The sequence below is a fragment of the Pelodiscus sinensis genome, chromosome 2 (genome assembly GCF_052426305.1).
Source record: "Pelodiscus sinensis isolate ZL-2025 chromosome 2, ASM5242630v1, whole genome shotgun sequence".
Classification (NCBI taxonomy): domain Eukaryota; kingdom Metazoa; phylum Chordata; order Testudines; family Trionychidae; genus Pelodiscus; species Pelodiscus sinensis.
The window spans coordinates 245,444,155-245,471,902 of record NC_143053.1 but is presented as its reverse complement, the minus strand read 5'-3'; the positions used below and the strand labels follow the sequence as shown (position 1 = coordinate 245,471,902).

The window sequence follows — 27,748 nt, the reverse complement described above, 5'->3', positions numbered from 1 at the left end:
TGTCTCCCAACCCCGCAGCGCAGACCTGCTGCCATATGCTGAATGGCCCTGCAGGCAGCCCACTGCCCTCCCAGGATCCTTCCCATTCGCCCTCCACCGGGACTCTCTAGTCATGCAGCATCTGTGCTAGACCATGGATGTTTCTGGACCAGAGAATCCCGGTTAAGAGAGTTTCACCCTGTACAAAGATTCAGGGCAGGGGGCTGAGATTTGACTCAAACCATTGGGATAGGCAGTTGTGTCCATTTTAAATCCTTATCCGCTGTGTTTATCTTGTTTTTTGTTTTTATCGAATATTCAATATGTCTCCTGCAGGGACTGGTCCTATTTATTTCCTATAGTAGAGACTATTCAAATGCCCTACTCTATACTAGTTTATAGAAAAATCGATGTATTGGAAATATTATATATTATGGCATTTGAGGGAATACTTTCACTTACCTTCAGAATTTATATTTATGATGAATTTCTGAAGCATGGAATTGTATCCATGGTGCATTACTGATGTTGCCTTTTTCTTATATGTAATCCCATTAAAGAGAGAGAGAGAGGGGGAGAATCCCATTTTGGTCATTCTGGTCACTCAGCAATGGTTTTGAATTAAAATTCTCTTTTAAAATGAAAATCTCTTTTGTCCAACCCTAGCCTGTGCTGTAAAAACTAATTCTAAATGTTAAAGTGAATAAATTGAAATGATTAGCTGAATTACTACAATGTGACTCTGTGTACAAGGATCAGTCTTGCAGCACATTTTTGAGTTAATATTTAAGAACTACAGTAGCACCCTCAAGTGGTGATGCTGATCTTTATGTATAGCTTTTTCTAATCTTTTTATCCAGGCTGCAAGTGATTAAGCTTCATTCGTGTTGAACAGTTTAGATCCAAAGTCTGATCCTGCTCTCTTTGTTTGGGTAAAATAGCCATTGATTATAGTTACAGGCTGTCCTTGCTATAAGTCCAAGATACATTCCACAAAACTTGGACTTACAGTGAAACAACTTAAAGTGGGGAATTTTTTCAACAACTTTAGTGTGGAACAGATGTATACTGGGGCAACTTATAGCGGGGATGCCCTGTAGTGAAACTGCAATCTAAAGTGGAAACATGGGAAAGCTTTTTTTGAAGTGCCGGATGATTTTATGTGGCACATAAAACATTTCTTGTACCATTGGGAACACGTGCTGCTGCTTTTTTGTGCTTGCAAATACAAATATGCTGATCTTTATAACACTTCAGAGAAAAAAGAGAAACAGAAGCTAGGACTTTTTAATGCATAGGACAGAGACAGAAGGAATGGCAGAAACTGGAGATGGCAAGAGCACATCTGAAACTCAGTGCATTTGCTGCACCGTTTCAGTGAATCTAACTGCAGTTACTTATGAATTTTACTGTCTCATTGAAGTTTGTTAGGTTCACCTATGAAGCACTGTGATTTCAGCGTCTCTCTTTTGGCTGCCTGTATAAGCAAGCCTGAATCCTCTGACACTCTGAATTACCTCTTGTAAATACCAACAAGAGGACAAAGTCTTGCCTCAAAAAATTAGTAGCATCCTATATTCATGACATCCTCTCCAGGGACTTAATCCTTTTTCTGGTACCCAAAGAAGGGGGGAGTCAATAGGATATGAGAATATGAGAGATCAGGGTTCTGTGCTCTGGTACAGATTTGTGAGATTCTGAACAAATCACTTAATTCCTTCATGTCTCCGTTTCTCATTTGTAAACTAAGGCTAATGATGTTTACTTAGTACAAGTCTCATGAGGCAAGCCTCTTTCGGGTTCTTGGCTGAAAATAGCTATAGGCCTGTTTGTTGTCAAACAAATATTTTACAGAGTCCATTTTCCTGAGAGAGCGATCATCTCTAGACCATATTGGTGTCTTAAATGAAGAGAGAGATTTTTGTGCTTCTTTGACTAAATAGTTGCTAGATTTATGTCCTACCATTTTCAGTAAATTTGCAATTTTCAATTAAACACTCATATCAAATATTCTGTACAATTCAGTTATAATAGCTAACATTTATGTGCTTCTTTCAAAACACAGTATAGAAGAAAATAGCAGAGAATGATAATGCAAAATAGATCCTATGAAACAGTGTTATCTTCTTTGACTCTTTTGGCATGTCCCTGGTAGACAGAAAATGCAACTCTCCTAGGAATTTTCTTAATTAGCTTGAAGAGTCCATATAATTAAATAAGCAACTAAAATGTAATCATGAGAGCTACCATGTTCTCCAAAAAGGGTGTCTGTGAGAATAATAGCATTCCTTGAAAATTCAGCAAACGCATAGGCAAATTTGTAAAGACCTAATGTTAAAAGAATAAATTATTATAATGTTAATATTTTTGCATCAACAGTGTGGTGTTTTGTGGTTGGAAATATTTTTAATGTTAATTGACATCTATTCCATTGCTATATGCACAGGAATTCAATTATGTTTTTAACTGCATATTCCAGTCAGTCAAGATAAACCCAAGGAGCACATAATTGAGAACATAATTTGATTCATAAAGTTTTGGGAGTTTGTGTAAGAAAACATATTGCTTGGTTAGACTGTAAAACGTACATTAGTATGGCTAATAGGAGGAAGTCAAATCTCCTTGTCTTTGGCATATAGAACCAGACCCCTAAAGATAAGTGCCTAAAATGAAAGTAGGTACCTTTTTGAGATTTTCATAATTGTCCTTATGCCTAACTGCTATTGCTATAAAAAACCTAAGTGCATTTCAGAATGCTGCTTCTCACCTGTCTGAACCTTTAGAAATCTGCCCCATAATCTCTTTCATTGCCTCACTCTGAGGGAGAGGAGTAAGTTTTTAAAAGGAAGCATATATCCTGATACAATAAGTGCAACAAGATTTAGATGAGTTGTTTGAAATTAAATCTCCTATGTGACTTTCAGGTTCATTAAGTCAGATGTGCAGCTCTGCCTGTGCTCATAAACTTTTGTTAAACCGGAAAGGAGATGGCTAGATAATCTTCCATCAGTATTTCACTCTTCTTCCCATGTTTTGTGTTCCATGAGACATTAATACATTTGGCTGCACACCCATTTATAAGGCAATTTATTTGCAAATACTTAATAACAATTGACCAAAAACATTAACAAACCCTTTAACCAGCTTTAGCAGTCTTACGTTGTTTTGGGCCTCATGTGACCAGGAATTAAATAAATGGGAAAATTTATGTATTGAAAAATCTTTAGAGGTTGATTAATTCATTTCTTTTAATGGAGATGAATGGACCGGAAAAACCATATACCAGTACTAACCTTTCTTCTCTTTAATATAAATATCAATCTGATATTCAGTTGGACATTCACAGATTCAGTTTACTTCCTTTTACTTCAACAAGAAAGCTGTCTAGTCTATCAGCTAAAGATTTGGTGACAAAAAGTCCCGAGAAGCACAATTCCGTTTAAAGAAAATCTTTTTTATTACAGAAAAGAAGTCTTCAGACAAAACTATTTTATATCTTGTCTGTTCCTTTATATAGCTCTGGCATGTCTTTGAAATGTTGCCTGGTTAAATCCCTTGCATTTCACTAGAATTTTATTTTGTTTGCAATTTCCTTTTGGCAGATGGCAAAATCAGAATTTCTCTGAAGTCCATTTATTCTGTGCTGCCAATGTTATATTGATTATAGATAAAAGATAGTGGGTTAGCACTAGGCCATTCCATAATGGAGAGACAAAAAAGCCCAGACACATTACAGGTGCTAGGATGGAGAGCCCTCTAAACCTGTATCCACACAGGGGCGGATATAGGGCAGGGTGAACGGGGCGGCCGCTCTGGGCCCCGCGCTTCTGAAAGCCCCGCGCATGCGCGGTGGCACCGCTGCGCATGCGCATGGTGTCACTGCGCATGCTCCGTGGCAAAGGGGGGGCCCCGCGGAATTACGCTGCCCGGGGCCCCGCAAAACTGTCATCTGCCCCTGCATCCACATATGCAGTTCATGCGTCTAGTCGGTAATTTAGAATGTAAGTATAGAAAGAATGATGTCAGTGGTATTCCTGCAATAGGGATGGAAGTGGTCCAGGCTATACAATAAGCAGGAACTTCTCAAACATGATAGTGTGTAAAACTTCACAGAGATTGAATAAGATGGAATTTCCCCATCTATTCTTTATAAGGCTTGAGAGATAAAACCCACAGTCCTACAACTGCCCCCTCAGCCTTTACAGCTTCTTTATGAAGCAACACCTGATCATTTTCCACTGATAATCTTTGTCAGTAATCCCCTTAATCAGGCAGCTAAGTTGGCACCGCTACATGTTCCCAATTTTACCATCAAATATTGGCAAAACTTTGCTGTACAGTCAGATAATGAAGAATATTAGAGAGCAGGTTCCAGCATTTCCTAGGTCTTGCACAAAAGACTCAGACATTTTTTGTACTGTGAGGATAGCTGCATCTCTCCATAACTGTACTTCATAACAATGGAAATGGAGGATTGAAAGGGACCTCCATAGGTCATCTATTAACAACCCCTCATCTTAAGGCAGGAATATTTAGTATGGCTGTCTGTCTTAATGACAGTTTTGTGGCTTCATACAGCAAAACTCTTATAGCTACATAAAATACTAGCAAAGTCAATAAAAACAAAAATTTTCATACAGTGTCATGTTTATATTGGTCTCTATGGGTACATCTACACTACAACATTAATTCGAACTAACTTAGTTCGAATTAGTTAATTCGAACTAAGCTAATTCGAACTAACGCATCTAGAACTAAAAACTAGTTCAAATTAGCGTTTTGCTAATTCGAACTAGCACGTCCACATTAAGTGGACCCTGAACCAGGCTTAAGGATGGCCGGAAGCAGTGCCGGCAGGGCATAAGAGGAGGACTTAGAGCATGGAGATGCTGTCTCAGGCTAGCCGAGGGCTGTGCTTAAAGGGTCCCGACCCTCACCCCGGACAGACAGTTCTCAGGGTTCCCTGCTTGCAAAGCAGTCCTGGCTTGGAGTGCCCTGAGTGCCCACACTGGGCACATCACAGCACTCGGCCATCAGCCCGGCTGCACTTGCCGCAGGCTGCCATCTGGGGAGAGGAGGCAATTGGGGGGCTGCAGGAGAGCTTCCACCCCGAGGAGCCCGCAGAGCCAGCCCAGTCCTCCCCATCGGGGGCTCGTGCCCCATTCCTCCCTCGCCTCCTTCCACTTACCCTTCCCTAGCCCCTCTTCTTGATGTACAAAATAAAGATAACGTGTCTTCCAAAATGGAATCTGTCTTTATTGAACAAAACTGGGGGAGACTGGGAAAAGGAGGTGGGAGAGGGGAAGAGAGAGGCTGGGGGAGGGGAGGGCAACTAAAATGATCAGGGGTTGGGAACAGGTCCCATATGAAGAGAGGCTAAAGAGACTGGGACTTTTCAGTTTAGAAAAGAGGAGACGGAGGGGGGACAGGATAGAGGTCTCTAAAAGCATGAGTGGGGTGGAGAGGGTGCATACAGAAAAGTTCTTCATTAGTTCCCATAAAGAAGGACTAGAGGACACCAAAGGAAAGGAATGGGTAACAGGCTTCAAACTAACAACAGAAAGTTCTTCTTCACAAAGCAAAGAGTCAACCTGTGGAACTCCTTGCTGCAGGAGGCTGTGAAGGCTAGAACTGGAACAGAGTTTAAAGGGAAGTGAGATCAAGTCATGGAGGTGGTGTCCATGGAGTGGTATTAGCCAGGGGGTAGGAGTGGTGTCCCTGCCCAAGGTTTGTGGAAGGTTGGAGAGGGATGGTACGAGACAAATGGCTTGGTCGCTGTCTTCGGTCCATCCCCTCCAGGGTCCCTAGGGTTGGCCGCTGTCGGCAGACAGGCTACTGGGCTAGATGGACCTTTGGTCTGACCCAGGATGGCCATTGTAAGCTCAGGGCTCAGGGTCGGGGGTCTCAGTGGACCCCCTTGATTCTCTTGCACACCTGCTCCTGGGTGGCCAAGCTGGCAGCTATCCTGCCCAAGCCAGCCACTTTCCTGTGCCTAGTGCGGAGATCGTGGACGAGGTACACGGTGTCCGCACTAGCCCAGGCGGATGCCCGCCTCTTGCGGTCCCGGGCAAGCTCCCGGGAGCCGCCAGCCTGGTCCCAGGAAGAGGGGGAGGGCTGGGGGGCATCGGGTGGGTGGCTCGATCCATGCCAGGTGCAGGGTCTGCTGGCTGGGTGCTGGCAGGCTTGCACCTGGCACGGGCACCATAGCCAGCCTGTGCTCCTTTAAGGGGGCCGGGAGGGGGGCAGTAGAGTTTCCCTGGTGTTGGCCAGAGTGGCCACCAGGGAAACCTGGGGAGGGCTAGCCTCCCACTAGTTCGAATTAAGGGGCTACACACCCCTTAATTCGAACTAGCTAGTTCGAACTAGGCTTAATCCTCGTGGAATGAGGATTACCTAGTTCGAACTAAGCGCTCCGCTAGTTCGAATTAAATTCGAACTAACGGAGTGCTAGTGTAGCGCCTATGAAAGTTAGTTCGAACTAACTTTGTAGTGTAGACATACCCTCAATTATACGATAATGTAAAGTGCATGTACATACTGTATTAGACATGTGTTTTATGTCATTTGCTAATGTTTGCAAACATGTTAATGATGTTGAACTTGTCATGGTGTAGATGACGTTGTAATGTAAAAATGGATAGATTAAAAAAACAAAAAACCCAAGGAGCTGGAAGCAGTAGTAACATCAGTGAAAATTGTAAGAAATTGAAAATGACTAATACAAACCCCATCCTCAGTTCTGCAAGGAATGTGTTTCTGTTGGATTCACATCTACAAATTGCAATCCACTTCAAGCTTTGTGTTCCCTTTCAGGAGAGGCTCTCTCAAATAACAGTATGAAAAGGTGCATTTGCAATGACATTTGAGGACAAAATATGTTGTACATGCGGGTAAGCCAGTAGAATTTTTTTGAAGGAAGCTTTCTGAGTTCCAGATTTGAGAGCTTAAAATGAAATATGAAAAAAAAAGCTTTCAACTATTTCTGTAACAGCACCTGAAGCTTCCTATATACATCATTTGGCCCACTTGACATCTGAGTTCAAGTGATATTTCCCCACCATTGAACACAACTCAGCTCAACTCAACTGGGTAAGAACCCATTCATTTTGTCAGATGTTAGAACTAGTAAGCTCTCTGCCAGTCACCAAGAAAATCTTTTGAGCTGTCCTCAGACCACAGTCTGCAAATGAAGTGTAATGACTTCACAAGAGCCCAGTTCTGGTGTTTAGTACAAAAAGAGTACAGTGACCTTGGGAACCAGGCTTTGGATGCTCTGTTACCTTTTGGGTCAACATTTCTTTGTGAAGTCTCCTTTTCTGCTATGCCTGCCATCAAAACAAAAAGCAGAAACAAACTCAATGTGTAGAAAAACTTAATTGTTGCTGTTGCTTCACTGCTTCCCAAAATGATGACACACACAAGTGAAAAACAGACTCAAAGATTACACTGAACCATGAGTATAATTCTTATATTCTAATCAATTTATTTTATAATGATATGGTGAAAATGAGGCAGTGAGCAACCTTACATGTAACAGCATGCTGACACTTTTGTATTATGTGTGATTTTGTAAGCAAGCTGTTTTTAAGTGAGGTGAAACTTGGGAGAATACAAGACAAATCAGACTCCTGAAAAGGATACAAAAGCTTGAAAAGATCAAGAACTTCTGGATCCATACATACATAAGTAACAATATTTTAAGATTTTGGCTGTCCTGTGAAGAGGTCAGTTGTATGTGATGAATCCGAGGAACTGTCCCAGATTGAAGTGTCATTAGAGGAGGTTTTGGAACAAATAGAAAAACTTAATGTTCACAAATATCCGGGACAGGATGGCATTCACCCAAGGGTTCTAAAAGAACTCAAATGGGAAATTGCTGAACTATTCTCTGTAGTTTGTAACCTATCCTTTAAATCGGCTTCCGTACCTAATGCTGGAAGGTAGCTAACGTGACACCAATATTTAAAAAGGGCTCTAGAGGCAATCCTGGCAATTACAGACCAGTAAGTCTAACTTGAGTACTGGGCAAATTAGTCGAAACAATACTAAAGAATAAAATTGTGAGGCATGTAGAAGAACATAATTTGTTGGGCAAAAGTCAACATGGTTTCTATAAAGGGAAATAATGTCTTACTAATCTATTAGCGTTCTTTGAAGGGGTTAACAAACATGCAGACAAGGGGGATCCAGTAGATAAAGTATACTTAGATTTTCAGAAAGCCTTCAACAAGGTCCCTAACCAGAGGATCTTGTATAAATTACATTGCCATGGGATAAGAGGGAAGGTCCTTTCATGGATTGAGAACTGGTTAAAAGACAGGAAACAAAGGGTAGGAATAAACGGTAAATTTTCAGATTGGAGAGGGGTAATTAGTGGTGTTCCCAAGGGTCTTTCCTGGGACCAATCCTGTTCAACTTATTCATAAATGATCTGGAGAAAGGGGTAAGCAGTGAGGTGGTAAAGTTTGTGGATGATACCAAACTGTTTAGGATCGTCAAGACAGAAGCAGACTGTGAGGGACTCCAAAAAGATCTCACCAAACTGAGTGATTGGGCAACAAAATGGCAAATGAAATTTAATGTGGATAAGTGTAAAGTAATGCACATCGGGAAAAATAACCCCAACTATACGTACAGCATGATGGGGGCTAATTTGGCTATGACTAATAAGGATAGAGATCTTGGAGTTATTGTGGATAGTTCTCTGAAAACTTCCACACAGTGTGCAGCGGCGGTCAAAAAGGCAAATAGGATGTTAGGAATTATTAAGAAAGGGATAGAAAATACGACAGAATATCTTACTGCCCCTGTATAAAACTATGGTACGCCCACATCTTGAATACTGCGTAGAGATGTGGTCTCCTCACCTCAAAAAAGATATTTTGGCCTTAGAAAGGGTTCAGAAAAGGGCAACTAAAATGATTAGGGGTTTGGAACGGGTCCCATATGAAGAGAGGTTAAAACAACTGGGACTTTTCAGTTTAGAAAAGAGGAGACTGAGGGAGGATATGATAGAGGTATATAAAATCATGAGTGGTGTGGAGAGGGCGAATAAAGAAAAGTTATGTATTAGTTCCCGTAATAGAAGAACTAGAGGACACCAAATGAAGTTAATGGGTAGCAGGTTTAAAACTAATAAAAGAAAGTTCTTCTTCACACAGCGTGTAGCCAACCTGTGGAACTCCTTGCCAGAGGAGGCTGTGAAGCCTAGGACTATAACAGAGTTTAAAGAGAAGCTAGATAATTTCATGGAGGTTAGGTCCATAAAAGACTATTAGCCAGGGGATAGAAATGGTATCCCAGGCTGGAGATGGACGGCAGGAGACAAATCGTTTGATCATTGTGTTTGGTCCACCCTTTCTGGGGCACCTGGTGCTGGCCACTGTCGGCAGACAGGCTACTGGGCTAGATGGACCTTTGGTCTGTCCGCGTACGGCCGTTCTCATGTTCTTTTGTATGTATTTTCTCTCAGTTGTTCATGTCTTGCATCAACTTTCCATGAGTGCTATTCAGAGTTAGCCTATACACGTGGCATTTGCCCATTGCAGGAAACCTGAAGTTTTTCAGGGTGGCAAAAATTGGAAGAGGCCATGCCTTAGAAATTGTTGCAATAGGAAAAGCAGCACTTAATCTTAGAAATATATGAAGACTTTAGGGGCTAAACATGTTAGGGTCTGAGGTGGGGGGAAGCTAGGTACAGCTGCTCCTGCCTTGCCTTCCTCCCTAAAATTCACCTCTGTTGCTTCTTTACCATTCTTTTGTGCAGTTAACCAATTCCTTCCCCTGCATCATCCATAGTCCTCATCACCTTCTGCTTTTAGGTTTGTTACTTCATCCTCAGCTGCTCCCAACCCCTTCCCCTCTTCTATTTTTTATATCCTACCTCTGTTGGAGCTCATCCACCTGTTTCCACCCTCACTCTGAATCCTGGAGCCTCTTGTTCTAATACACCTTGAATTGCCTATTCCCAAACCTTTTTCTCCCCCATGGGCAGTTCTGCCCCTCCACCCAGTGGACCACTGAAGCCGTGGAAAAATATTCTTTCCCAAATGTACCTCTCCATTCAGGATCAGAAGCATTTATATGCAGCCATAAACGAGGAATTATTACTTGTCTGATTAACCCCGCAGCCTGGGACAAATACTTCCTTTGTCCTTCCCATTTATCTCCCTGAATCAGTGCTGTCCCCAGCTGCTTGTCTATATAAAAATTATTTAAATGTGATATTGGCTTGTGATGCAGTGTGCCCAAAAATGCTATAGAAAGAGAAGCTGAAGAGTATTGTATGCCTCTCTCAAGCAGCACATTTCCCCCTAGTCTTCAGCAAAATCAGTGTGAGCTTTGTGCATTTGTCCAAAGTCCTGTGTTTCCCTAAACTTCAGAAATGGGGTCTAAGTGTCAGCTAAAAGCCACCTGTTTGCTCTTCCCAGCACAGCTATTAGATAAAAACTGGAGCAAGTATGTCCCCAGAGATTGTTAATCTGGTACACAGTACTCATTTGTCACAGAAAAGAGAGATTGTGTTCTTCTGTTTTTTTAGAAGGCACAAAATCACAAATAAATAGCTGGCATAAGCGCCATTAAAGTTTCATACATTGAAAGTTTTATCTAAGAAAAATAAATTCTTATAGGAGTACAAAAAATCTGTTTCATGTTTGAGAAGTTGGTATTTAACATCTCTTGCAGTATTTTTTTATTTATCTCTAGGTAAATGAGATCCTGTGTAAGAACAGCTACGAATTTTATGGTGGCACATGACACTAGAGGAGAACTCTCTATTTGCCAAGTGAACCATTGATGAGACTTTTGCAGAGCAGTTAGCCTCATGCCATAAAATTAGTGGTATAGCCTAGGCTAAAACTAATGTCCATCTATAGGCTGAACCTCTCTAATCCAGCAACATCTGTGGTCCTGCGTGATTTTAGCTGGATGTCCACTTGTCATGGGCATAGCCAAGTTTCCTGTGGTCCCATAAAGTTTGTTTACAGCCATCCATCCAGGCTCTCAGTGTTCTGTGCTGTTATTTAGCTTTAATTTACCCCTAAATGTCTTCTAAGATCCTAGTAAGCAGCGGAAGTGTTGGCAATGCTGCTAGACAACATTGACCTCCCATGGTTTGGCAAATTCTCTGGTTCAGCAAAGGTCAGGTCCTACGGGTGCTCAACTAGAGAGGATCGACCTGTAATTGGTGGACAAAGCTACATTTTAATAAACATTAGGCCTCCAAGAGAAAGAAAGGAAGAAAGAAAGAAAACTTATTGACATAATCTAACCACAATAAGCATAAAATTTATTATATTAAGGACACAGAGGGTATGTCTACACTACCCTCCTAGTTCGAACTAGGAGGGTAATGTACGCATACCGCATTTGCTAATGAAGCCCGGGATTTGAATTTCCCGGGCTTCATTAGCATAAGCGGGGAGCCGCCATTTTTAAATCCCCGCTGCTTCGAACCCCGTGTAGCGCGGCTACACGGGGCTCGAACTAGGTAGTTCGGACTAGGGTGCCTATTCCGAACTACCGGTACACCTCGTTTCACGAGGAGTAACGGTAGTTCGGAATAGGACCCTAGTCCGAACTACCTAGTTCGAGCCCCGTGTAGCCGCGCTACACGGGGTTCGAAGCAGCGGGGATTTAAAAATGGCGGCTCCCCGCTTATGCTAATGAAGCCCGGGAAATTCAAATCCCGTGCTTCATTAGCAAGTGCGGTATGCATACATTACCCCGCTAGTTCGAACTAGCGGGGTAGTGTAGACATACCCTAAGTCCCGGTGATGTGTACTAGCCATAGCTTAAATCATAAATACTTTGTTTTCATGCAAACTAAGACCTTCTATAAAATGACTAGTTAGAAAGGGTTTTTTTTTCTATCTTGAAATACCAGTTGGCCTGTGATGGGGTGTGCATACCCTGCAGTGGCCAGGCGGGCGTAATGCCCTGTGGGCAGTGGAAGTCCCATTCCCCAGCCACTCTGGACATGCACCAAGGGCTGGAGCAGCTTCAAAGGGAACAACTCAGCTCAGTTTGGGCTGGATGTTAGAGAGGAAGGACCTTCTAGAGTTGCTCCAGAGGTGGACTAGCCAGAAACCCAGACTCTACAGAACCAGATGACCTGGAAAGTATGTGAAGCACTCCAACTCTAGATTTGGTAGGAAGTGACCCACGGAGGGTGCACAAGCGGTTTCTCCCACCTGAGTGAGCTCAATCTGTTGCAGTCAGATTCCCTGCTGAGCAAGTCAGATTCACTGTCACTAATAGGGTCGGGGTCCGGTTGAGAAGGACAGACCCGGACCCTGCTACCGGGGCTGCTGTTCCAAATCCCTGTAACTCTAGCCATTAGGCTGTGCTGCCCCCATATCCCAGGGTTGTGTTATGGACTCTTATTGACTCTAGCCATTAGATGATGCTGCCTTGAACCCCATGGCTGTGTTATAGACTGTGGCCATTGAGCCATTCTGCCTCAGGATGAAATGTGTTTGCAACATGACAGGTCCCAACTGAAAAGTCATGTTAGTGTTTCCCCTTAAAAATAGTGTCTTACTACTTGTGACTATGAACATATGAAAATAATAGGAAGCGCTGTTGTTTAGATGTATCCGTTTTCATTCAACATATGCTGTGGTGTCTGGATGTCAAGATCACAAGTAAATAGAGACAGCCATTTTAAAAAAAATGAAGGTGAAACATTAAGAACTTCTGTTTACAATCCTTAAACTTAGTCATCGTGAGGAATAAAAGTAATACTAAAAGCAGAGGAGAAAGAATACTAAGGTCTTTTTTCCCTGAAAATGCCATTTTGAGAAGTCTTGCAGAAAAAAGATGTCTTCTATATAGCCCTAAAAGTCAGTCAGTCTTAGGCCATCAGAAATTAAGTTGAGCCTAATACTGGTAGGACTCAAATTGAATCAGACCAATGATCCCTTGGTATCCTGTCTTCAGACAGTGGACAGCACTGAATAGATTGAATAGAACCAGGGAATTATCGAATGATCCATCCCATCTTGTCTACTCCCAGCTTCTGGCACTCAGAGGTTTAGGGACACTCAGAATATGGGCTTGCATTCTTGACCGTCTTGACTAACCGCCATTGATGGATCTGTCTTCCATGAACTCATCTAACTCTTTTTTGAACCCAGTTATACTTTTTGCCTTCACAGTATCCCCTGGCAATAACTTTCACAGGTTGACTGTATACTGTGTGAAGAAGTACTTCCTTATGTTTGTTTTAAACATTCTTATTCATTCCGTTGAGTGATCTCTTGTTATTGTGTTATGTGAAGGGATAAATAACACTATTTCTTCACATCTTTCGTGATTTTTTTCTGACACCTCTATCTTGTCTCCCTTTAGTTTTCACTTTCTAAAATGAACAGTCACAATCTTTAGTCTGTCCATACATGGAAGCTATTCTACATCCCTTATCATTTTTCTTGTTTTTCTATATATCTTTTCCAGTTCTAATGTATTTTTTGAGATTAGGGTGATCAGAACTGCAAGCAATATTCAAGGTGTGGGCATACCATGGCTTTATAAGGTGGCATGATATTTTCTGTCTTAAAATCTATTATTTTCTTAATGGTTCCTAACATAGTTTTTTGTTTTGGTTTTGACTGCTGCTGCACTTTTATCTGATATTTTCAATGAATTTTGTCTGGTCCTGGAGTTAGGCATATTGGACTGTAATTGCCAGGATAGCCACTGCAGCCTTTTACCCTCAAGTCATGTTATACAAAAGCTGATTAAGTGATAGGTTACCTTTCACAGTTACTAGTTCATAGAATCACAGAATACTACCATTGGAAGTAACTTAGAAAGGTCATCACATCCAGTCCCCTGCCCTCACTGCAGGATCAAGTACCATCTAGATCAGCATTTCTTAAAGTGTGCCATGAGGCAGTCCGAGGTATGCTGCAGAGAGAACAGAATTCAAAATGGCTTAAAGGGACAAGCCTCTTTTTTGGGGTGGTGGGGAGATTAACTTTTCCATTGGGGCTTTTTTTTTTCCTGAACAAAAAAATCCTTGGTGTTCCCTATAAAAAAAAATACTGTTTAGTGTTCCTCAGTCTTAAAAAGTTTAAGAAATACTGATCTAAATCATCCCTGACAAATGTTTCACCTCTTAAATATCTCCAGTGATGGATATTCCACAACTTCCCTAGGCAATTTATTCCAGTTCTTAACCACCCTGACAGCTAGGAAGTTTTTCCTGATGTCCAACCTAAACCTCCTTTGCTGTAATTTAATCCAATTGCTTCTTGTCCTATAATCAGAGTCCAAGGAGAACAATTTTCTCCCTCCTCCTTGTAACATCCTTTTAGGTACCTTTTAATTCTGCAATTTTGTATCTGAGTTCTGTGGAACAATTTGGTTCTGGTGGCTTATTACAGTTCAATTTATCAATTTTTTCCAAAATCTCCTCTAGTGATGCCTCAGTCCTGACATGTCATCTACAAAGAATGGCTCAAATATGGGAATCGTCTGCAGTGAAGACTGATGTAAAGAATTAATGTAGTTTCTCTTCAAAGGCCTTGCCTTTTTTAATGCTCCTTTAGCACATTGATCATCCAGTGGCCCCACTGATTGTTTGCCCAGCTTCCTGCTTCTAATGTACTTACATTTTTTGCTGTTCAGTTTTTATGCATTTTCATAGTTAATCTTTGGATTCTTTTGACCTACTTTTTGTCTTTGTACACTCTTGCAAGTAAGAGTTTATGCTTTTTTCTATTTTTCTCACTAGGATTTGATTCCTGGTTTTTAAAGGATGTCTTTGCCTCTGACTACCTCTTTTACTCAATTGATTAGTCACAATGGAATTTTTGATCTTCTTACTGTTTTTTTGGTTTTGATTTTTTTTTTACTGTGAGGGAAAATAGTGTTTCTTTTTCTAGTATTTTCTATTTAGCTTTCACACATTTCACTTTTGTGACTGTCCTTTTAACTTCCATTTAACTACCTTTTTAAATTGTGTGTAGTTCCCCTTCTTGCAGTTAAATGTTACTGTGGTGTGTATTTCCCTGTTTCAGGGTTGTTATATTTAGTTACATTCTGATCATTACTGAGAGGTTCGACTGTATTCACCTTTTAGATCATTTGCTCTGCTTAAAATGAAATCAAGGGAATGCCAATCCTTCTGTAGCTTTAAGAATGTCATTAATACATATTAGAATATCTACTTCATAAATATTGAAGGATATGTTACTAAGTAGGTACTTTTGTTCTGTATGCAATATTGTATCCCAGACTAGATAACCAGGAGGTGTTTGGGAGGAATCATATTTGTTTTTAAGGGTCTTATTTAGTTTTGTTCCCAGGGGACAAAGGACAGGGAAGGGGAAGGACAGGATTTTTTTGAAGAAGATTAATTAAATACCTCAGATCCCAGTAATTGTTGTTTTGGAAACTTTTATATTTGACTTCCAAGTTTATTTCACAACATAAATTACTTTCATTACCAAAAATAACCTCCCAAGCTGACTTGCTCTCTTTCTGTAATGAAACCCCATTTATGCAATATCTGTATAGGAGTTATTTATTGCCACTTGGATATTATCTTTCAAACTCTAGTACTTTTTCCTTTGAAGGGGGGCGGGCTGTCCTGTTCTTTGTGCCACCATGGTACATATTCATTATGATACACTGTTTCATTATATAATCACATACATAGACCAATCTCACTCAGTGCACAGTCAGGCACAACAGAGCAGTAAATGAGGCAGAGAATTGAAAGAAGAAAAAGGGAACACTAAGTTTCAGGTATTGAACTGAGACTTAGCAGTACTGGGTTCTTTCCTTGGTTTTGCAACATGGACAAGATATAATCATTAGGCTTGGCAGAATTCAGTGTTTAGCTTGTTAATAATTGTAATGAATAATATTATTTTGTAGCATTTTTACATTGTACAGACACATTTTCAGAGTGGGGAAATTGTTGGGGGGTGGGTCAGACAACATGGAAGGTCAGACAACAATTACTTAATGACCATTAATATTGGGATTCAAGAAGTTAAAGCATTATAACCATTAAACACAAATGGTCAACATCGCATGTCAAAATGTACCAACTAAATATTCACAATTTAAACTTTTGAAGCTGCACTTTTTGTTACATTGTCTATTGTAAATTTCAGTTAGTGTTGATGGAAACATTTTTGTTGGTTTGTAGGGGTATAGTGAAGTCAATGTATATTGACATTTACTGATAAAAATCTAATCCTTCCAAACCTAATCATAATGTATATGCACAAGAGGGCTTATGTTAGGTTACAAAGGCAGCTGTACATCCAAATCCTGAGACTTCTTGTGCATTGGCAAACATCCCTGCTCTAAATAGAACCCTTGGAAGATGGTGGTGTTCCACAGAGGGTTGGAAATTCATCTGCACATAAGAAGTACAGGATCAGGAATTAATTTTGGTATTTCCTAATTTTAGAGTATTTGACTTTGCAGTCGGAATGCTCTTTTAATGCAGTGTTTTATGTGTATGTTCAAACACACATATGTACCACACATACAGTCCAAATTTGAACACATGAAATTTCAATTATCAAGAATTTTAAGAATACTAGAAAGCTATTGAAATTATATGAGCTGTTCAGGGATGTTAAACTTTCCCCTTTAAACTGTGGATGAGACCAGATGTATGTTCTTTTTTCCTGTGTCATCAATTATTTTTCTCACTTTTATGCAATCATTCATGATTTTGGTGCAATTTTTGCTTTGTTATTGTTGAATTTGATGCTTCCTTTATGCTCATTTAAAACAACAACAACTATTTTTTTCCTTTTATACCCTTTTTCATTGGTGGTTGTTGCTAATAGTTCCAATTAGTCATAAAATCTCAGAAGAGTTTACTGACTTGTCAATGCAATTTTTCAGTGATCATAATGAGATTTAAATGAGGAAATTCACAAGGACTCTGGACTAATTTTCAGTTCACTGGTGACAGAACCATGAATCAACCAAGAAGACCACTGACCTATAGAAAGTTGTATTGGTTACATTTAGGTAATTGTGGTACAATGCATAACAAGACTTTTACTTCCAAGAGTCATGAGTTCAGCTTCAGTTTTAATTAAATGTCAGGATCTAAGTTCTGAAGATCAACATGATTATTTTTTTTCTTTCAAGTGCAGTCAGGAAGGAAGCACCGCATGTGTTTTTCTCTCCCCTCCTGATGAGCTAAGGGTTCCTTTTCATCTAAATGTTATGACTTTCCATGTCTGACTTTGAAGACATAAAAAAAGTGCATGAAAATTGGTTGGGTATGAAGTGATTGATGATTAAATGGTATTTTAACAGAGAAAAGCAGGTTAATTGAAACATTGCTTATTTTTCTTCACACTATAGGTTTTACATTATTTAAAAATAAGTGGATTGTGGAGTTATTGATGTAATCAATAAAAAGTTAAGTAAGATCTAAGAGTTTAAAAAGGAATAATTTCCCCCATTGAATCTATTCCCTCTAACTATAAAAGAGGGAAAAGATTTTCTAAAGAGCTTGTGTGATCTGTATGTAGGCACAGACAGATATAGCTTATGTTGTGTGTTGTTTGTCTAATAGTTGTTGGTTAACTTGGATTAGGATATCATCAAAAAGAAAGAGAAGACTTCTGATAAAGGAAGGGAAGGAGATGACAATTCTGGCTTCTCTCTCCTTGGCCTCCGACTTAAACCTAAGCATCCGTTGCTATGGAAACCCAGGAGCCTGATGCTCAGAGAAGATGAATTGTAACCCTCTCTGCTAAAGTAATGACATTGGAAACATGTTGGGCGCCCATTGCAGATTCTCTCGTGTCCACTTTAATCAGGTGCACATTTTCTCCTCCACTAGCTGTAAAAGCGCATTAATTAGTGGCCCCGTTTAGCCTTAAAATTAACACCGCACAAGGTCCAGCTCGTATTGTTTCGAAGTGAAAAGGGGCGAGGGTGGCTACAGCGAGAGACCCCCCTCGCAGTTTTCGCCCGCCACTCTAGGCAGTTTTTAGCTCGATAGTTCCCATTTGTTTATCTGGCTCCTCTGGCTAGGAGCACAGTTCGGGTGGTTTTCCACAGAGGGGCGCTGAAGCACGTTTTAATGCAGCAAAATGAATTAATACAAAAATAGTAAGAGGCACAATTTACTGGATTTCATAAAAGAAAATAAATCGCGAAGAGGCTGAGGGTGGGGGCTGGGAAGTCCCCCCACCCCCGGCTAGTTTCGGAAGGCTGGGTCGCTGCTTCATTGCCCGCACCAGAGATCAAAGCGCCCTGAAAGTGGGGAAGCGGCTTGCTCGCCGGCTCGGCACCAGCGAGGGGGCATCGCTGCGACTCCAGCTGGGTTGTCAGGCGTAGAAACCTCGTCAGGCTCCCAGCTCCGCGCCGCTGGGTCCCGCCTCCTGCCCCCGGCTGCGATCAGGTGTCTGTTGCTCCTTTGCAAGTTCTTTCCCGAAAAGCCAGCGGGAGCGGAGCCCGCCCTCCCTGCCCAGAAGAGCAACGTGCTTTGAATGAGGCTCCCCAGTTCGCAGCCTGCTCCGCTCGCGCTCTTGCCAGGCGACCTCGGAGCCGCCTGGCCAGCCCGGGGAGGCTCTGACCGCAGGCTCGGCCGCCTGCCCCTGCACCCCAGCCCCGTTTAGCACCGCTCCTCTCCGGCGCCATTAGCTGGGGTTCTGCTTCTCCGGGTGGCTCGCAGCAAGCTCGGCTGGTGCAACACTCCTGGGGCCTGCTGGTGTTTTTAAGCCCCCCTCCCTCCCGGGCTGTGGTGGAAGGACGGACGGACGGGGAGAAATAAAGATGCTGCCTCCCTCGCTCCCCCCTCCACCCCAGCTCCACGGATGCGCGGCGGCGAAGAGCTCCCCTGTGTGTCGCGCGCTGTAACCCCCCGCTCCCCACGCGTGTCTCTTGCCCCCCGCCCCTCTCCGGACTGACTTCATGGCTTCGCTGTACCAGAGATTCAGCGGGAAGATCAACACCTCCCGCTCCTTCCCCACGCCGCCCGAGGCGAGTCACCTTCTGGGTGCGCCGTGCCCCGAGGAGGACAGCGCTGCCGGCAAGACCGCCCGTCCGCCGCAACAGGAGAGCCGAGCCCGCTTCCAGTACCAGCCCCGCGGCGACGGCGAGGAGGAAGATGTAAGCCCCCCAGCCTGCTCTGGGGTTGGGTCTGGGGGTCTGGCTCTCGCGCGCGGCTGGGGGTCTGGCGGCAGGTCCCGGATGCTTGGCTGCCTCCCTACCTCCCCCTGCGCCCCGCAAGACGGTGCTTTATTAATGCCCCCCCGGCTCCCGCTGTCCCGGGGACCCTGTCTGGGAGTCACCGCGTCGGGGTTGGAAGCTCGGGCTTCTTGCCGTGGCTGCTGCCTGGAAACCGGCCCGGGAAGCTGCCTCGAGTCCCCTCTGAGCGAGGCTACAACTTTTATGGCTGGGGGCAAAAAGCCTGGCTTTGCCCCGCCTGCCCAGCTCCAGAGCCCGGCCGGGGAGAACTTGGCACCCGGCGCGGCCATTTTTGTTTTGGTTTTGCTCGAAACTCCCGGTGAGCGCCAGGGAGGACGAGCCGCGGCCCGGGGAACTGGTCGGAGTGCAAACTTCCCTCGCCGCGCCTCCCCTGCTGCGGCGGGGAGCAGCGGTTTCAATGCCTTGCATTTGCATATTGCCTTAGAAACAAATGACTCATCCAGGCCCCACTGGCTTGCCGCTGGGACTCGTGGAGGGAAAGAGTTAAATCACCTAGGATCGATTGTTCCTCATTATTTCTTGGGGGCAGATTTAGAAAGGGGGCGGAGGGTGAGAAGGTCTATGCAATCCATCAAATAGTTCCCCATCATTAGTTCAGCCTTGCTGTGGATAGGGTACGTGTGTAAAAGCGTAAGGGAGGAAATAGCTGCAGTCTGGAATAATTATATTGCTGTTTTCCCCCGAAGGTAGATTTGGAGCTGTGACCAGTTTTAATTATAGAAATCACTGATAATTATCCCTTATTAGTAACTGCTGAGACTGTAATTTTATGTCTGAATCCCTGAAATCTCTGTTGAGAGAAGTACTGTAGCGAAGAGAGTTTTGGGATTTTGGTTTTGCCCTGTTTTTTTTTCCCCTTCCATAAAAAAACCCTCAACCTTTTGTACAGGGAAAGCGGGTTAAGTTTTTTCTAGCGGAGAGGAAAGTTGGTCTCAACTCCCCCGGCAGACTTTTCATTCTGTTGCTTCCCAGGGCCAATAAGTTCGCTCAGGAAGAGGAGTTAACTTTTCTCAGTGACTGGTGGGATAAACACGACAGGCGTTTCCGGGGGGTGAGGGAACGCCTAAAGTAAAGTGACCTGCACAAACTGAAACTCCGGACACTTATTTAAAAGTGGTGATTTTAAACCCTTTAATTCTGAAACGGTATCTCTTGAGGGCTTTCTGTTATGACCCTGTAGCGGAAATGTGCCGAAATTTCAGCATGTTGGCCTCTAGGTGTCGCTACGAGAAAGCGAAGTTGCTTCTGTCTGTTATTGGTCTCCGGTATATTTTTCTCCACTGGATTTTTTTTTTATTTAGCTTGGAGCGTATCTTTTTTGGTTTTCAATACGACAGATGTCTGAGACTGTTTGTCTGATAATCAAAAGCGTTGAGCCGAGAAACAAAGGGAATTTAACATGTGCAGATGATTTTTGCTGACACTGCTCTGAACAACCAAACAAACCCTCTCTTCCAAAGTTAGACTCATTAGAAGAGTGATCTGTATAACAAATCTGCATTGCAAAGGCTTTTTCCTTCTAAGCGGGGGGCAAATAGAGATTCTGAGCGTACACAAACAGTGCAGATCAATTCCAGAACTACATTGCTAGACGGCAAGTGCATTTATTTTATTTTATTGCCGAAGTGCACCCGGGAATTAAAGCGTGGGGACTGCAATGCAAATGCAAATGTAATTGATTCACAAGCTTCACATACATTTCTCTAGAGTGTCATTTAGCTAGTTAAGGTTAAGATGAAACCAGAAAGGGAGTAATGAAATTTGCCTTTAAAGTAACTATTGTAGAAATATACAGTGGATATGTCTGACTCTGCTTGCGCTAGGAATTCCAAGTAGTCACACAGTAGAGGTAATAACCCTTGGTTTGGTTCGATCTGTATGGTAAATCATTAATTTTTTTAAAACCAATTGTGCTAAGGGAAGGAATAATGAGACACTCTTATGGTGGTAAAATGGAGTTTGAAAATGCATATTTTCTCCAAAAAGTAGAGGAACAAATTATGCTTTATTTCCCTCCATTTTTCCCCATTCGCTCTTGGGAGATGTGACTTTGTGAGCTGTCCCAGGTGCTGAAGTGATTCAACTGTGCCAGGAAATTACTCTCTCTCTCTCTCTCTCTCTCTCTCTCTCGCTTTGCACTGAGCAAATCAAACGGAAGCTGGTGGCTTTATTGCTGTGTTGTCTTTGTTGTCAGCCTATGAAGTGTGTTCAGAGAGACACCAGTCGGATTTCTGACCTTGGCTATTGAACATTCTCAGTAAAGAGAACGATTTTTTTTCTTTTTGCAGCCGAACTAGCTGATGAATGTCTTGGACGACAGTGACAATAAGCCTTTTGCAGGACCAAATGATGCAGCTTTTGGCATAAAATCCCTAACGGGAAAACAAAATGTGAGGCAGGCACAAGGACAAAACCGGGTGAATGAAGTGCAATGATTGTGTGATTTGGTGATGTACATGTGCAGAATCCATTTACACTAAAGAGAGAAAATACTGAGTGCTGGCAGTTTTGTTGAATTGTAGTGGCATATGCTAGTGCTGTTTGCAGTTGGGGCAGTCTGTCAGTGATTGCACATTAAGCCCCTTTTGAGAGAATTAAATCTCTAATGTCAATTTCACACTGAGGCTGAAACTGAACATTGAAGCTGTTTTTCTCAGTAGAGGATTTTTTTCTTTTCCAAATTTCAGATTAATTTGGTAAACAGTTTTTAAGTCAGAGGTGGGAAATTTTTAAAAAAAGCTGTGTGTGCGTGTGTGTGTTATACTTCAACTAAAAATAAAACTAAGATTTCTTTTTAAAAACTACTGAATTGTTTTACAGTGTGAATAATAATCAGCTAGGTTGAGAGGATTTAAAAATAATGATCATGAGTATTTTAATATCTTAAAGATGTTTATTCTGCTTTCGGCATCATGGATTTATTTTGAGGGGTCAATTATTCTCAAGTATTTCTTACATGTTAATACATTTCCCAGTGCTATACAAGGCAAGTCGGAGATGAAGACAGGGTTCTGGCCTCTCCAATCTATGCTGTTATTTATATGCAATATTTCCCCTTTCCAATGTATTACTTTCAGTACTAGAGGGAACTTGCATGTGATTAAAATGAGAATCAAAAACCTGTATTAAAGCAATGCAAAGAGTCTGTTGTGTACCAACAAAATTAAAAATGAAAAATTTCAGAGTTAAAGTTAAAACTCCCCATCCCACCATGAAGTAGCTGATAAGAGTGAGTTGAGTTTCATGATTAAATCTGAAGTTTTATAAATGAGATAAACCAGTTGCCTGGATGAAATTGGTATTTTGGCATCTAAATTTCACAGTATTTCATTCTGGTAGCTAGTTCTGCACATCAATCAATCAATCAGTCAATCAAATGTTGAGTGATTTGGGGCATCCAGAGAACATGTGTAAAATACTGATATGTTTTTGACATTTGTACTTGTTTTTATTATACAGTTATATCATTCTAAATTATGTCCTTGATTCAGTTCTCTTTGCACAAGTCAATTTCTCAATAGTTTCAATAGACGTACTGAATTGGGGTCAATTATTAAAGCAGCAAAACGAGTGGTCATGTAAACATAACCCAGATGACATAACAGTTTTGCTATAAATATGCCTTTTTAAATTAATGTATTGGAATATGGTACGGTACCTGTGAAGAATGCAAAGAAAATCCAGAGTGTTAAAATACAGAGTATTAATTTATGTTTTGGAAATATAATCACCTTTTTTTCCACTATGAGACTCTTGCTTTTTATATTATCATATAAAAAGAAGATCTTTCTCGATGCTAGCTTTAGAAATCCCCCCCCCCCACACACACACAAACACATAAAATAGAGCTTTTTCATTTTCTCCAAGCTTACTTTTCTTTGGCGTCATAGTGATTAATGAGTTTAATTTTTGTAGGCAACTGCCAGGAGCTGCTGAGTAAGATATACATGATGATTGTGTATAACCTTGTTCCTTTTAATTACTGTGATGATAACAATGCATTAATCAAGTGCATAAGAAATTGAGCACTTCTCTGTAATACAGAATATTGATCTATTTCATAAGACATTGACTATTAAAATGATAACCACAGTAATCCATTTAAAATTAAATTCCCAATGATAAATTATGTGTTAAAGCATTCTACTGAAGTGTCATATAGATTTTCTGTATAAATAGTCAAATGCTGCATTCCTTTTTCATTCCTTCTTCGGGTAAAACTCCTATTGACTGAATGGCATTTTTTACTTGAGTAAAGAATTGGACCAAAAAGAAGTAGCTCTCATTTTTACTTTAAAATCTGGAATACTTTTCATTCAGTTGTATTTTAAATATTTGCCTAACTATAAATTGAGGCTAATTTTAAAAAGGAGGAACTTCTGTTATATTATAGTTTTATAATTTTCCATATTGATAATTCATTCTGGGAATATTGTATAGAAATGATCATTTTAATTGTAAGAAGCAAAGACATGAGATTGCTGGTTTGAAAAGTAAACCTAACGTTACATATTTTAATATTGTTCGTGTTGTCTGAACAATATTATAAATATTACAACCCCTCAAAAAATCTAATCTGTAAGATTTGTTAACACATTCCATACAATTATTAATTTTCAATCCATAGTTGTACAGTTGGAAAAGCTATTGCTTCCTAGAAGAGAGTATCAAAGTGCAGAACAACTCAAATATCAGAAATGTTTGTCTTTTCCAAATAGATGATTTTTTAATTTTTTTATGTATTTTGGAGTAGTCATAAATCAGTATATAGTGAAGTCCATATGGCTTCCAAAAATCTGTATATAGATCAGATCAACAGTTTTCTTTCTGCACTATCTGATGCCTTGTAATGGTCTCACCAGCAGCTTATTCTTGGTAAGTTCTAGGATTGTTGGATGCAGTTACCCTGCAGCCTGTATGGGAATGAGGCCACTAAGTTCAAGTGAAGTAGAATTAGGTCCCTATTGATTTGTTCAGTGCAGCTCTTGAAAATTATTAAAACACAGTTTAGCTCTATGAAGAGTAATAATAATATATTCATAAAGTTAATCTGTCTAATCTGTCTGAATATGAGTCAATTATATATTTAATTATGTAACTTAACACTGGATAATTTAAACGTACTTCAGTAGGAGCTTTAAATGCATTGCTTTATCAATTGTTATATTTGGATTTTGATGGCTTCGTGATTTTTGTTGCTGGTTTAAAATTAACCTTCCCATTCTACAAGTCTTTCTAACAGTGATCAGGCCCTTGATGTATTATGCATGTATGAAAAATTTGCTAGGTAGAATATATTTTAACATGCAAGAATAACTATGCAAAGAGTTTGACTCATCTAGTGGTAGTAAAACGCACAATAACTTGGATCTCACCACCCTAGAGTACTCAGCTCAGATCCTTCTCCTGACCTGGCAGGGGCTGGGATGAGTGTGAAGGGAAGGTACAGAGTCCCAGGAGGAAATGTTTTGTATTGCTTTGGAACCTGCCAGCAGACCAAAAGAAGGATGCCAGTGGGCTCCAGATGAAGCTGTATACAATTCTCCATTGTCATGAATCCAGTTAAAGGCAAGAAACAGGGGAGGGAAGGGTGGATTCTCAGAGCTTCAAGAAAGGTTTGGAAAACTCTCCTGGAGCGCTAAAGAAATACAATCTGCAGGAGCTGAATCATATGTATAAATGCACTTTAAGAGTTGATTCTTCAGTCTGTCTCCTAGCAAAGATCCCCTTCGAGCCCAATGATTTCAACTTTTTTTTTTGCTTGCCTATGTATGGCCTGCAGGTTGTGATGGCAGAATGCAGCTCTACATATGGATTTCCACACTGTGGCCAAGGAGTGGCAGCATCTCTTATTGAGTATTTTGCCATAAATCACTTAACATAGCCTCTTTTTTTGTAGCAAGGCATGAACCATTTGTTCGTATACCCACTTCTATGTGTAAAGGTCATCTGTGTGATTCTGTATATTAAGGGCTAATTTTCTTAACTGCTCTGTATAAGCCCAAAAACTTGTCTCTCTCACTAGCTGAAGATGGTCCAATTAAATATATTACCTATCCACTTTGCCTATTTATTGAGGGTCTTTTTTGTTGCTTATGATTTTCTGAAGGTTTTATGCTGACATGCTCTTTTAGGGACTAACTATATTTTCAAATTTTCTTCTAAAATGGTTGAGCCATTTTAAAGCACAGGAAGAGTGACAGAGAAATTCATGATCTATGCTAAGAAAAACTGTTCGCTACTTTTAAAAGTTTCTTATACAGGCAGTCCCCGGGTTACATGGATCCGACTTATATCGGATCCCTACTTACAAACGGGGTGAGGTGAGGCAACCCCGCACTAGCTGCTTCCCCCCAGCAGACCAGGGAGACGCGAAGCTAGTGCCTCCTCCTCCCCCCTCCCCCAGCAGACCAGAGAGATGCGGAGCGGCTTTTCTCAGCAGACACCTCAGCTTGAGAATAAAGGACTGAGGGAAGTGAGGTGTGGGAGAATAAAACTGAGCTCTGGAGAAATGTTTGGCTAGAGTTTCCCCTACAATATGTACCAGTTCCGACTTACATACAAATTCAACTTAAGAACAAACCTACAGTCCCTATCTTGTACGTAACCCAGGGACTGCCTGTACTCTAGAGGAAACAAAGAGAGAGGAAGGTCAGGCAGCGAACATTGCTGGATTAAGATTCCAGGAAATCTGGGTTCAGTGCCTAACTCTACGATAGACTTCTTATGTCACCAAGGGAAAATCAAGTAATCCTTTTGTGCCTCAGTTTCACTATTTGTAAAATGTGGATAATGATACTTTCTCTTACTCTGTCAGCCTTTTTCACTTAGATTGTAAACTCTTTGAGATCCAGCACAATAGTGCCCCAATCTCAACTGTAGCCTATAAGGGTTACAAATATGCTAGAGAGAGTTTGTCTGTTTAATCAAGTACTCCTCCTAAATTATAAGTGCTTGGATTGCCAAATTTGGTATAAAGATTCTTTTATCATTTAAATCAAGATAAGGATTTGGTTGTGCCAGGAAAATGGGATGTGCTTGCAATGGGATTGCTTCTCATAAAACCAAACAGAAAAGATATAGAATCACCAAATCAAGTACAGTCCTCAAAATTAACATAACTGAGCAAATATTGAAAAAGACCAAACCAAGACGAGCCAGAAAAGTTGGATGAACTTGGAATAGGATTGCTTCTCAATAAACCTTACAGAAAAGAGATAAAGAAGAGAAATTTGGAGTAGTGTTCTGTTTTGGCAAAGCTAAACCAATGCTTAACGTTTTAAAACTAGAAGACAATGTTAATGAAAACCTCATTAATTAGATCCTTTTTTTTGTTAAAACATAATGAAAAAAGAGTTTATAGGGCTGAAGAAAAAATCTACTTGATGGAATTTCCATTTTAAAAATTATTAAAATTAATGCCATAATACAATTTTTTGAAAAAATACATTCATTTTGATAAAGCATGTATGTTTTCCTTTTAAGCTAAAAAAAAAGAGTTAAGGACCCGAGCAATATTGGGTAAATCTGCTAGTAAATAAATAATTTTAAAAAGTTCTTGCCGCAAAGTGCTTGCAAGCCAACAAACAAAATTAACCATTTGGGGATGGAGGACAGAATGTGCCCAGCTACTTCATGGGCATCAAAGTGGTGGAGCGCAGAGACATTCCCTCAGCATGAGAAGCACAGAACAAATGTAATCCAGTCACTCCCATTAATTCCTTCTCAGATTGTACTGTACAATTTTGTACCTATTAACACTTTCATTCTATTTCATAGTAATAGAGATGTAGCCATGTTAGTCTGGTCTTGCTGAAACAAAAGACAGGACTATGCAGCACTTTAAAGACTAACAAGATGGTTTATTAAGTGATGAGCTTTCGTGGGCCAGACTCCAATTTTCTTCTACAGTTTGATCTGAGGAAGTGGGTCTGGCCCACAAAAGCTCATCACCTAATAAACCATCTTGTTAATCTTTAAAGTGCTGCATAGTCCTGTCTTTTGTATTGTATTTCATGGTATTCCAACTTTTCAAGAAATTTCAGCCCCACCCTGGCACCAAACCATGAACATTGCCTTTCAAAATCTGAATATTTTAAAAATGCAGAGGTGCGTGAAATGGGAAGGAGCCAATGGAAAAATGCTTTGAAACTTTAACTCTTGTTATGCTGCAGACATTCATTTGTGTGCACTTAATACATAAATCCATTTGCTATTACTTATTTATTATTAAAATGGGTTCTAACCCCAGGACAGTCCTTTGAGTTAGTCCATCTTAATTTGATTGCTATTTGTTGCTAAATCTCTCCTAATGTTACAGTAGAGACAGATTCAATAATAAAATTACTTGCTTTTTTCCTACTTCCATTAGCTACAAAAAAAGAAAGAGGACACAGACCAGACATCTATTTAAAGTGCAGATAGGAATGCCTTAAAAAGCCACAATGATGTTTCTATAGAACCATAAATGGCCTATGGTGAACCATGTTTTGTTTGCTCTAGTGAGTACAAAAGCATTATTGATACAGTCCCACATTCTCTCTTTTTTATACAGATAACACAG

At 40.9% G+C, this 27,748-nt stretch overlaps 1 protein-coding gene across 2 annotated transcripts in view; it reads left to right on the top strand.

Moving 5' to 3' along the window:
- DPP6 (dipeptidyl peptidase like 6) overlaps positions 1 to 27,748 on the top strand; it is a 771,331-nt gene that overhangs the window by 96,606 nt on the left and 646,977 nt on the right. The window contains exon 1 of one of the 2 annotated variants that reach the window (XM_075922771.2): positions 17,890 to 19,086. The exons of the other annotated variant lie outside the window; for it this stretch is intronic. Coding sequence (XP_075778886.1) covers positions 18,889 to 19,086 — 198 coding nt within the window. The 5' untranslated portion in view covers positions 17,890 to 18,888. Of the gene's footprint in view, positions 1 to 17,889; positions 19,087 to 27,748 lie in introns of those variants that run through there. 2 annotated transcript variants of the gene reach the window in all.